Here is an 11,919-nt window from a genome sequence, read left to right on the forward strand (position 1 = left end):
TGATTCCAATTTTTTTTTTCATGTTCAAGTGTATTAGCCCCACTCTTTCAGCATCATGATACACAGTTTTGTATTGTGGTACCATATCGCAACATTTCAATATTGCAATTATCAATGCATCGATGAATCGTTACACCCCTACTAGTGTCAGAGGGCATACATGTACATGTGCAGCCCCCTTTTTTATTTTATTTATTTTTTTTTTTGGTGATCGTTTCAATTGAGCATAGTTACACTCCTAGTATCTAAACAAGGTGTGCACATTGTTCTTTGAACGGGTATCATTCCACAATGCATGTGCACCAAGTGCAGCGTTATTTTTGGCTGGAAATGCTGAAGCTTGAAAATGGCCAGTCCCATAGAGAGTCGGACTTAACAGATGCTAATCCCACCGGTAGGGGGTCATTAACAAAAGGCTTGTGCGATATTTCTCACTTGTGTCGTCGCTTTTTCAAAACTGAGATTATGTCACAGAGTGATATTTTCCACAGGCTTGGCCGTGGCCCACAGCCGCTTGAGTGCTGCATTCATGCTCAGTCTCCATGGAGGACCAGGATAGATGTCACATGGTGCTACGTAGAGAATGCACCAAAACTGGTGTAAATGGCCTCTGCATTTTGAAGTAGGAACACCCTGCCTGTTTACGTCTTCCAAAGAGGACGTTTGAAGAGGTTATTTCCACTGATGATCCCATTTCCTTGCTTGTAGGTCACATCCATGGAGGTATCACCCAACTGCAGGTTTGTGGCCTCTGGTTCCAACGCCGGCACCATCAAAGTCTGGTCCCTGGGCAGGACTTCCCTGGGCAGCCTGATGGCGGAACTGACCGGCCTGTACAGTGACACCATCGTCTGTTTAGCCTTTGATCAACAGAGCCATTACCTGGTTTCAGGGGCACACGTCGGCCGGGACCAGTTGCTGATTTGGGATTTCCAAGGGAATAAGAGGAGGTACTGTCCAGCTGAAATGTTACTTCACTGATTTTTGCTCAGCACGTTAATTTTCCTCACATTGTGTTGCCCTGAGCTCTCCTGCCCACGAAAGAGTAGTCTGGGTTCCCTAAGCACAGAAGGTATTTACTTATCAAAGAGGCTGCAGGAAAAATCTTGATAATTGCTGTTTGCAGTCTCCACTGCCAGGAAAATAACGTCCTTTTTTGGTCCAGCTCGAGGCTCAAAGCAGCTACGTCTAGCTCTCAAGCTTTTGACAACAAAACTATGCCATTTGACACTAGTTCTGCTGCAACTCCTGCAGGACCCCCCCCCCAACTTGCCAGCCTCGCTCTGACCCGGCAGTTGTCTTTGAGGTCGAGAATTTAGGGCATACCCTGTTTAGAAATTGTCTGTCCCCCTGAAGTTGAAATTCGGGCCAGCTTCACAAAGTTGGTTCAAGGGCCATTTCCAATCACTTGACTATGGCTTGACAATTACACGCAGCAGCCGCAACCATAGACTCTTGCGTAATTTCAAGTCACACTTATCAAAGAGGCCTGCAGGAAAAATCTTGATAATTACTGTTTGCTTGCACTTCACTGATTTTTGCTCAGCACGTTAATTTTCCTCACATTATGTTGCCCTGAGCTCTCCTGCCCACGAAAGAGTAGTCTGGGTTCCCCGAGCAGTTTCTTGTTCTGTAGTGCAGAGTTGTAGTTGAGTCCGTTCCATGTCCCTGCAAATCCATCACAAGGGATCCAGTCTTAAGCCAAGTCATGAACTATTCAAATGCATTGTCGACAAAAGCTTTTCCTTTTTTTATCATTGTTCACTCTGTTACTTATGACTGGTGTTGTGGAAGGATTTCTGACTGGACTTTTCAGGGATTCATTCCTTCCATGTAGTACGTATCTTTAGTTTATTTCTTTTTGGGGGGGGGCTTATTTGGTTTTGATGAACCTCTTGCATTCCAAAAGTTATTATGGTACATAAGAATCATTTTTAGTTTTCTGTTGTTTGTCTCTGGAAACTGTCAACAGGTACTTGGTTGGTCACACCCACGCTGTGATGTCAGTCAGCGTGACAGCCAATAACAAGTATGTCTTGAGCAGCTCACGAGACTGCACCATCAAGGCTTGGAGTCTGGAACACGCCAACCTGCTGGCTTCATTTGACTGCCAGTCACAGGTGAGTAGACCCATTTTAGTGAAATCCACAAAGGACGTATGAGTACAGTGCAGTGGCGTCGCCGGGGGGGCACGGGGATATGTGCCCCCGGTTCCCCCCCCCCCGGTGCCCCCCACTGAAAACAAAAAGTGGATGAATGGATATTGAACAAGGCTAACAAAAACTCCCCCCCCCCCAAAAAAAATGCACCACTGAAAGCTGGTGCCCCTCATGAGATGCTGATGCCCCCGTTGTGAGCCCCCGCTAGTAAAATCCTAGCTCTGCCACTGGTGCAGTGTACAAATATTCATTGTTTGAGTGGTGAAGAGGAACTAGCTTTCTGAGGTGATCTATTTTTCCAGAGGCGAAGCTGAGGGAAAATAGAAAGTTTCGTGGCTCGCTGAGGGATGCGAGTTTTTACTAAACCATGATATAAAGTGGTCAGTATTTGTTTTATTACAGCTGTCCTGCTGATGTGCTTGATTTCAATTTCAACTGTCCCATTTAAATAGAATTAAATTGTAATTGTATCTATATGCAACATTTGTTGGAAATTCAACAGTGATTTTTCAAACTGCCTCTTCATGGAATGTTTAAACTTACAGTTTTTGAATATGTTCAATATGTGTTACCATACCCCTTATCCCCAATATTGGTTGCCATTCAATTTCTTGTGGAAAAAAAGTACATGCAGCAAACAGATTCAGACTTTTTTCGGGATGGTGAGGATTGGTCTCCTTAATTTTGACCAGAGAGATGGGATCTGGGTTGTTATGAATATGTAAAGTCAACTAGCTTCAGATATTGTCTGGCCATCTCTTTTAACAAATTTGTCAGTAGAAATTGTGAAGATGTACAACTCATTTATGGCACAAAACTTTCATGTGTGGATGTTTCTACATTTTATTACATTTTTATGTTTACTTCAACACCCTGGAGAATTTTTTTACATTTAAAAAGGCATGCAAGCTTAAGTTTGAACCAACAATAGAGCAATTCATGTTTCTAGAAAACCGCCGTTCCCTTATTCAGTCAAAAAATTGACGGAACACAATTCACCTGTCAGTTTTTACATTGATTTTTTTTTTAAACAGAGAGCACCCTTTGATTTCATTTTGTTGTCTGCCTTGGGGGGTTTAAGAGGATGTGGAGTGTTTAAGTCATGGTAAAAATGGAAACTATCAGGAGATTGTGATGGTAATGTCATGGCGCCTCTGTTACTGTGTTTAGTGTCATGTACGGTATTGATGTTAGCAACAAGTGCTGTGGCCATTGTGAAATGTTTTCATCTTCCATTGAGCTGGTTGTTGAATCAACCAATACAGACCTTCCTTAACCCTAACCCTCCCCAACCACACAGAATTAAACAGTAGTAAAGTGTTTAATTCTGTGGGGATAGGTCTAGTAGGCCCATAACAGCTGGCTTTTGCAAAAGTCCAACAGCCTCTGTGCACAATGTCCCAAATGGGTGTTTAACTTTGTGTGAATGGGTAAGGTCAGGTCCAGCAACCCTTGGGGGGTTAGGGTTAACCTTCAAGTTTCAGACTACCAAAGCAAGAAAATAGTTTTGTCGTACACAACGTAATCTGAACATTTTTATTTGCCAATTTAGATTAAATTCTTCAAATATGTGGAGATTGCTGAAGACCACTACCGTTTCATCGCCACAAACCAGTCAGGTACCATCGCCATGCTGGACCTATTACTGGAGGATGCTGATCGAGGTATGACGGATAAGCAGGGTACTAGACAGAGCTTGAACTTGCAGCCCTTGAGGTCGGAGGTCAGCCCTGGGGTCAGTGGGAATGCCTCTAATGGTTCAAGTCCTTACAATAGTCGTTATGAAAACAACCAAAAACGTAAGAAAAAATTGTCAAAAATTTGTGTAACAGTCTAACATGACGTATGAGAAAAAAACTTCTGGTTAAGCAATTGTCATAACATAATATCCATCATGTCTCTTGCAACAAATGCGTGCAAATACTTTCATAATGAAGTGCCTTAAAGATTTTTTACATGAGCAGTCTAAAAATTGGGGCCTGAAGTGAGTCTGTGTGGGAATTGTATATGCTTAGAATACTCAAGACATTACAAATTCATCTAACGAGATTACATTGTGAAGCAGTATTGATATATTTTTGACCAGATAACCTATACTATTTCAACGAGGTGTGTGAGGCTTTGTAGTTCTTGTCAAACAACTTTATTTTTATAGTGATATTAAAGAATTCTTTGCAATGTATTGTTTTGAATACAAACATCCAGGATGCATCTTTGTGTCTTAGTTGACCTCATTTTCAATTGAAGGGTATTTTGTTGCCTTTGTGTTTTGTTTTGCATTTTGCAAATATGTATTTCCATATTCATGAGTAAAAGTGTGACATCATCCTGAGAAGAAAACCTCACTGGTGCATTGGTTTGTGTGCAAAAAACTTACAGCATTTGTCAAAGATTTTGCTGGACTGAATTCATTTTTTCTTTGGAGAAATAAGAATGTTAAGAAACGTGTTCTCAGACGTGTTTGCAGTGTGAACATTCTGGATTCATAATATGAACAGAAATACGTAGAGGTTTGCGCGTGTATAGAGGGGCTTGTGGGGTACCGCAACAATGGGAAGTACCCCATAGGGTACTTGTGGGGTACTGAGATGGTACCCGACAAGGATTTCACGAAATAGATATTTCAGATTTACTCAAAAAGGAGGAATTTTCAGGTGCCATTCATCTGTCGCAAAATGAAGTATTTTAATCAATTTGAGGCAAAATAAATTGCAGCTTCAAATCATTTATCACCGCGGGACATTGGAGGCTCTTGTCACTAAGTGGGTCAGTAGTGATCACTTGCGGTTGCTGGCATGGTGATTTAATGCCTCGAACTAGTTACTGGCGTGACCTTAAAAATAGTAGTAGCACTGGAGAGAGTTACCCCCGGTCACTTTTGCTTGAGCAGCCGTGGCGTTTGGTTGGAAAAGAGAAAATCTGTCTGTTTTGCAAAATTCAAATGGGAGTGATGTGAAAATGTGTGCGTGTTGTGCGGGAGTTTTGTACACGAGAACAAAGGGAATAACCCACAAGTATAGCTGTGTAAGGTTGGGTGCACTGAACTGTGTCTTCCCTGGACGACAGCACAGCAACAGCGCCGTTAGTTGTCAAGGGAAGCATGGTTATTTTCAAATTACATGTTAAATGCAATTTAAATTCATTTAACTTAATATAGTAGATATGAGATAGCTTTCATTAACCAAAGAAAAATGTGCAGTTGAATGAAAATGTTTCTAACACACTTTCATTGCTTCGACTTTTCTTTCAAAGTTTTGATAATGTATGCATGATTTTTCTTTTAAGTTTTGCACTCAGTTTTGAACTTTGAAGTTTTGCAGTTTTGCTTGCAAATATTTCACCGTGTGCAATTGATCCATAGACTAAGTGTGTGTCTAAGATTTTGTAGGAGATAGTCCTTCTATTTATCACAGTTTTCACTGCAATCACTCAGAGTTCTAGTATTAAGTAAGTGCCTGGGTATTGTTAACAGGCCCAAATACCTTAATTGTAGTTAATAGCTTATAACCACTGTATAGTTGTTTTTATTTTATTGTTTCCATTTTAAGATGTATTCAATGCCTATGAAGCTCATTTTTAAAATACATTTTTAAAGAAATGTATTCCTCTTTCATATGTGTAACATGAATGTTCATATCAGGGAATTCAATGCAGACCAGACCATGCAGGGTAAGTTGGGTTTCTTGAACGTCTCAGGTTTAATGCCAACCTTTCTGTTATATTTCTAAACAAATTAATCCAGCTTTCGTGTCTTTGAAAAAAAGTTTCATTAAAAGCAACAAAAAAGTATTGAAACACCTTGTTAACAGTTTTTATTCCAAATCTCTGACTGTTCAGCACTTTATTGGTTAAATAGGACCTTTGTAATCCGAGAATGAACCCAAGGGTTTCATATATAAAGTTCAAATGCACTCTAAGGGATTTTTACCTTTGTATGTTTTAATCACTTTGTTGTTGTTTATGTAATGTTATTAACCCTAATTGTCATGCATGAGGAATAACCACAAAGTGTTTGCTTCCCGAAGATGTTAGATTTTAGAGGCTGATTGATTGTTTTACTTTTTGGTTATAGTTTATACTAAATAATTTCATTAACCCTAAATATATTGTGCATGAGGAGTACCCCAAATTGTTTAGAACCAAAATATCATATTTTGAAGGCTGACTGTTTTGTCATTTTAATATTGTGTGATGTCATAAACAATAAAATACAAATTTAAGCAAATTACTAAATTCCCTTTTCTTTCTGAATCAACCCCAGGTCTTTTTTGCTCTCTTGTCTAATTAAAATTTGTGGAAAATTGTTCTCCACTTTTGAAAGAAAAAAATAGCATGTAAAAATGGACTGCTGCAGCAATAACATCGGAATGTTAAACCCTACAGAAAACTAAATGAAGACTTTTACTTGAAGAGTTTTTATCGCAGTGTATAATATGAACAGAACTGCCAATTCTTTTCCATTCTCGTGACATCCCGCAGATACAAAGAACAAGAAGTTAATCAGGAATACAGAGTAGCATAATTTAACATATAAATACAAAACAAACATTAATGGAATTAATTAAAGCAAAATAAAATATGCCTTAAAATTCAACATTTCTTCGAGTACCTCGCTAACTCGGTAACTAAAAAAACACCTCTCCAACATTTTCGATAAGTACAGCCGCTTCAATCTTTTTATAGTTTGCCTTTAGAATAAAAGGATTGAGTACATTTTACTTTCTCCGAGTTTACTTCCCAGTTTCAAGATTTAACTCGCTGTCTGCAAGTCCTCTAAAGGTTGGGTGCCACGTGATGAGAATCGCTGTACCGTTTGTTGATGACGTGAAAAAGCCTGTCCAGAAAAACAGAAGCAAAGTCGACATTTTACCGAGCAAGTATGAACTTCTACATGCTTTGCTAAGCCCTGTAAAGAAAAAAGTGGAAGTGTGTTTTTTTTCTGGGTTGGATATTAGTTGAACAAATTAAAAGTGCGAAACATCGATTCTGTGCATTTTGAACAGACAACAATGTGAAAATGTCTCATGATTTTCAAAGTTAGCTCATGTGCCGATTTTTATTTTAATAGCCACTCATGAAAAAGTGTTATGAAAAGTTGTCCAAACGAGGATATATTTTAAAAGACTATCAGCCACAAATCAAGAATTAGGGGCATGCACACGCAGGGTAAAATATTCATTTGCTGCAATTAAATGGAATTTCACATTTGGTCCTCTGAAATTTTAAAATAAAAGCATTTCAAATATTTAATTTCACTCTGCAAATGAAACACATATTAACCAAGAAATTACTAGAATATCCCAGCAGTTTAAGGGTGATAGGGGCCTATGTGTAAAGTACTCAAAATGACGTACGCGACTAATATAGATGGAATAAACGTGACTCCTGCTATCAAGAAATACACAAACGTTGGTTGGAATGCCACGGTAGCCATGTAGACCGCGTTAATGACAATTGGAGAAATGTACGTGCCGAAGTTCTCAACACAGGCGAAGAATGAAAAGGCAACACCTGAAACAGCAGGAAATTAAAGAGAAGGCGTTGTTCTTGCATCCTTTTCCATTGCATTTCAGATGTCAGGTGCATTTGCAAAGACAGCAGTGATCAAGTTTGCCAATTTAGACATTCCGCGTACTGCAGGTAGCTAATTATTGACAAAGTAGTGGTCATCGAGATTAATAACACACGAACGCAGTCAGGCGTTCGTGGGAGATAAAATTAATAACGTCATTGTGAACGGCGTCATTGAAGCAAATAAAAAACTAGGAAAGTGGCTTCCCGTTCATTAAAAAGGAGAAAACAAAATTTAATTAAGAAATTTGCGGGAAAATTGCAGTTTTCAAATTTTTGATGACATCATGCCTCCGTTTAGAACTCTATTTTTCCATCTAAACTTAACACTTCTTATTAAACCTAAAGAAGAGCATCGATTGAGCACACATTAACTGTTAATTGGCTTCAAGAATAGAGAAACGAAGGCCGTACTTCTAATGCTAACTTGCAGTCTCTATCGAACACACTCTCCGTTTTGTCGGTCTCGTTTCGTGATTTCTGTATTTACTTTTAATTTTTGAACATACCTTGTTCGTCTGCCCGGACCAGTTTGGAAAGCGAACCTCTGATAACAGGGAAACACAGTCCTGCAAACACTGTGAGGATTAGCGCTGCAAATAATCAGGCAGATAGTCCTTTTTCCTAAACTACATTGTTACAACAATGACATACCGCTGCTGAAGGTACGGGAAAGAAAACGTGGTTTGGGCAACTCTTGAAAAAAGTCAGTCCAAAAAGAAACAGAACCGAATGTTTCGTGTGAGTTGAATGCAATATTGTGTAAGTTATACTTCATTTGAGACTTTGGTCATTGGAATCAGCTGTATGATATATATGTCTTTTATTTTAAGGAGGGAATTGTTATACGGGTATGCTATTTAAAAAAGGTACTCAAATGTGTTTTATGTACATGAAAATGACTGCGTCATAATAAGCTTGGTTTAAATGTTGCTTACCATTTAAGGATGAACTGCTTACCCAAGAAAAATAGTGTCGATGTTCTGACGAGCCCCATAGCCGCAAACGCCATGATAGCACTGATGCAACTGATTTGGAAGATCCAATGGTCACTGAAACATCTTGTCAACAACTTGAAGCCTCCAATGTTACCTAATTGCATTAACATGCCGGTATGTTCAAGATCTTAATATGAAACTCTATACTGATATTGTAAATTTACTTGTAAGTTTCGATTATAAATTTATGAACCGCCTTTAAACATCGATCTTTGCGCAATCAGGAAAAATAAGGACAAATTTTTCGGAGAGATGAATTAAGGGCGATCACTCTGAACCATCACTTAAAAAAAAAATCAGTATTTGTCCAATCGATTCAGAAAATGCAGGAATACCAACAACAACATGTATTTGAAACTTACGTGTATTCAACCAGCTCAACCCGAGCTGTGATACTTTGTTAGTATGTACCTTGGGCTGTCATTGAGATTTGAATCCAAGTGACATATACTTACCAATTAACGGGATACCACATGCAAACGCGGTGTAATATCCGATAGTCATCGATGACCAACAGAAGGGTTCGGCTTGAGCATACAAGATTCGAACCTGGCCTGACGATACCAAAGGCGTCAACGAAAAACAGGTAGCGTAGATGAGAAGCAAGCAACAGGTGCGCACGGCGCCTCCCTTGAGGTATAACAATCGTCTGATGTTCCGTAGACTTTGTGTAAGTTTCTGTTTCTGGCCATCCGATTGCTGACTGTTCATCTGGATCGTTTCGATCAGAGCACCGGGTATCATCAAGTAGACACCGGCAAGGACACCGAGAGTTGTCGCGATTCCAGCCGCTGTTGCAAAGCCAAGAGCTTCATTAAGATATTCCATGCCGATCTGTATAAGTCCAGCAAAGACGAAGACCGTCTCGATCACAACTAGCCTAAAAGTGCGCTCCTCCTTGGAGGTGACGTCTGCGATGTAGGAGAAGGATATTGCGAGCATCAGCGTCAGGCCTCCTGTCAGGCCCATGGCAAGATCACCGGCGAAAAATACCTCCAGAGGAAGGTTGAAGACCATGACGGCCGTACAGACGCCGGCGAACGCGACACTGCCAAAGGTGGAGAGGGCGAGGAACATCTTGCGGCCGAACCGGTCGGACAAGGCTCCGAGGATGATGGCAGACACGAAGCCTGGAAAAGCTCCGACGAGGTTGAAGAGCAACATCCAATGAGCTGCGTCCGCCTGGATCTGTGCCTCAGTGTCGTCATCCGTGGAGTTGGCAGTCTGATTCCGGTCTCGACAAGGTGAGTCTTTGTGAACGGTGTAGTTGTACGACTCTTGCACTCTCACCAATACGTACTGGATGCGCAAGATACTCGTCACGATGGAGCTGGCAGAAGCCAGGAAGAGTACGGGCTCGACCGTCACCCATCGACTCATCGCCCTCTCTCTTCCAGACAACGTTAACGCAGCCTTGTTCACCAGTGGCTCGGTTTCACAGTTGGGTGATCTGTCTGCCTCGTTGCGCGTCTCCATGTCGAATAGGCCTAGGCCTATACCATTCCCCTTTTAGCGCTACTTAACCCACCAGGATTACTAAAACGTGGTTGTCGTGTTCAACAGGCTGTGGGAGCAATAATAAACGCATCTTTTTTGCAGCTGGTGATGACGTTAAACAACCGAACTCATCGCCGTGAGTTCTAACATATTGATCCCAGCATTGACACAGAACTTCGTTGAAGCTAAAATCACTACAAAACTTCACGTTGTCCTTACCTGACCCCAGACGTGACGAGATGTACTGGTTGGCAATTACGATGTCGATGGAGTCCTGTCATTGCATTAAATGTGTGCACGATGACTGGGCGGTATGCCTTTGTACTTGTTCAACTTCCGTATACGGATAGGACACTGTGGGGTCTCTTAGAGTGACCCAGAGCTTGCAACCTGCCATGCAAAAGCATACTGCGTCAAGTTATTTGTGTTTACGTTTTAGACTCAGTAAATGTATTTCTGTGAGCACTGGCACGATTTATTCTTTTCAAATGAAACTGGCACGATTTATTCTTTTCAAATGAAAAAGACAGAGTGGCACCTATGGAAAAGAAGTGTCGGTTGTGCCCCCTTTCAATACTTGTGATGGCCGAAGCAGACTCCGCCTGGCCCGACTGGGTCCCTATAGGCCCTACAGCCATCGCAGGGCACAAAAGCAACATGTTTGTGTGGCCGGCTTGTGAGTTCAGGGCTATGCTGTCTGGTTAATTTGTCTGCTTATCCACCACTTCCCTAGGATGTATGATTGATGGTCTACAGTTGAACCTCGTTAAGAAGAGGTTCTTGGGACTTTACAAATGACCTTGTTTTAAGAGGAACCTTGTATTATCAGGAGTGGAAAAAACAACAACAAAGACCTAAACTTTTTCCTTGTTATGACAGGAACCTTGTATTAACAGTGCTCTTCTTATTGAAGTTTGACTGTATTTATTACAGCGACTGTTGGATATAATTGGAAGCAAGGCCAGGCTGCACCTGACTTTTATTGACCAGTATTATTCGAATCATGAGTCCTGATGAGCAGAATCACGTACTGCTTAAGCTCCTAAAAATCCTGATCTATTTAGCAGTTATAGCAAAATCTTAAACCAATTTAAACAAGATATTTCAGTTGAGTAGTAAAATAAATGTAATCAACAGTTTTCATGAAGTGTTTGGAGAGTAGGCGGCGGGGTTTTGCCTTACTGCGCAGCTTCAATAGCTCAAGAGAAAAAGATGAAACCGGCCATTTTAGATGATCTCAAGTTTTGTATGTGCCGGGCAGAGCTAGAGCTGTGATGTTTTTGTCTGCACGTAGAGTTGGTCTATATATTATTTTGCACATGCTACAGAAAACTGAGTGGCAGACTGTAATCCTGTGCTTCGTTTTTTGTTTAAGTTCATTTTACAATTCAGTCGGGATTAATGGGAATTTCCTTTGCCCTCATTTAGGCCTACATGTATTTTGACCTTGCAGAAACAAAACAAACTTCAGTTGTTGATGCTTAGATATTCTTCTTTTGTTGTCCTTTGGGAAGAGTTTTCCCTGATGTTTACTGATAATGAATCCAAAAGTAAATCTTCTTATGCTCTTTAATTTTTTTTATTTTATTATTTTTTTCCAACCGCGGGTCGATCTGAGACCGTAGACGTGATGAATATTTTTAGCTGCCACAGCGCCCTCTTGTAGTATTTGCCGCAGAAAGCAATCGCCATTG

General features: G+C 40.5%; 2 protein-coding genes across 2 annotated transcripts in view; one reads left to right on the forward strand and one right to left on the reverse strand.

Annotated features, from left to right (window-relative positions):
- LOC147799560 (uncharacterized) overlaps window positions 1-6,392 on the forward strand; it is a 92,341-nt gene extending 85,949 nt beyond the window's left edge. Inside the window, exons 82-84 of the mRNA XM_087133984.1 lie at window positions 709-950; window positions 1,973-2,120; window positions 3,712-6,392. Coding sequence (XP_086990110.1) covers window positions 709-950; window positions 1,973-2,120; window positions 3,712-3,996 — 675 coding nt within the window. The 3' untranslated portion in view covers window positions 3,997-6,392. The remainder of the gene's footprint in view (window positions 1-708; window positions 951-1,972; window positions 2,121-3,711) is intronic.
- LOC110986853 (proton-coupled folate transporter-like) lies at window positions 5,834-11,917 on the reverse strand. The gene is made up of 6 exons (XM_022249114.2): window positions 11,828-11,917; window positions 9,184-10,234; window positions 8,691-8,822; window positions 8,240-8,323; window positions 7,514-7,670; window positions 5,834-6,993 (listed from the first exon to the last, which is right to left on the reverse strand). Exons 1-6 carry the CDS (start codon window positions 11,915-11,917, stop codon window positions 6,933-6,935), a joined length of 1,575 nt encoding a protein of 524 aa, XP_022104806.2. The 3' UTR covers window positions 5,834-6,932.
- Window positions 11,918-11,919: the final 2 nt, after the last annotated feature.

This window comes from Acanthaster planci, linkage group LG03 (assembly GCF_054643075.1).
Source record: "Acanthaster planci isolate LZ-2023a linkage group LG03, COTS_SCS, whole genome shotgun sequence".
Lineage (NCBI taxonomy): Eukaryota > Metazoa > Echinodermata > Asteroidea > Valvatida > Acanthasteridae > Acanthaster > Acanthaster planci.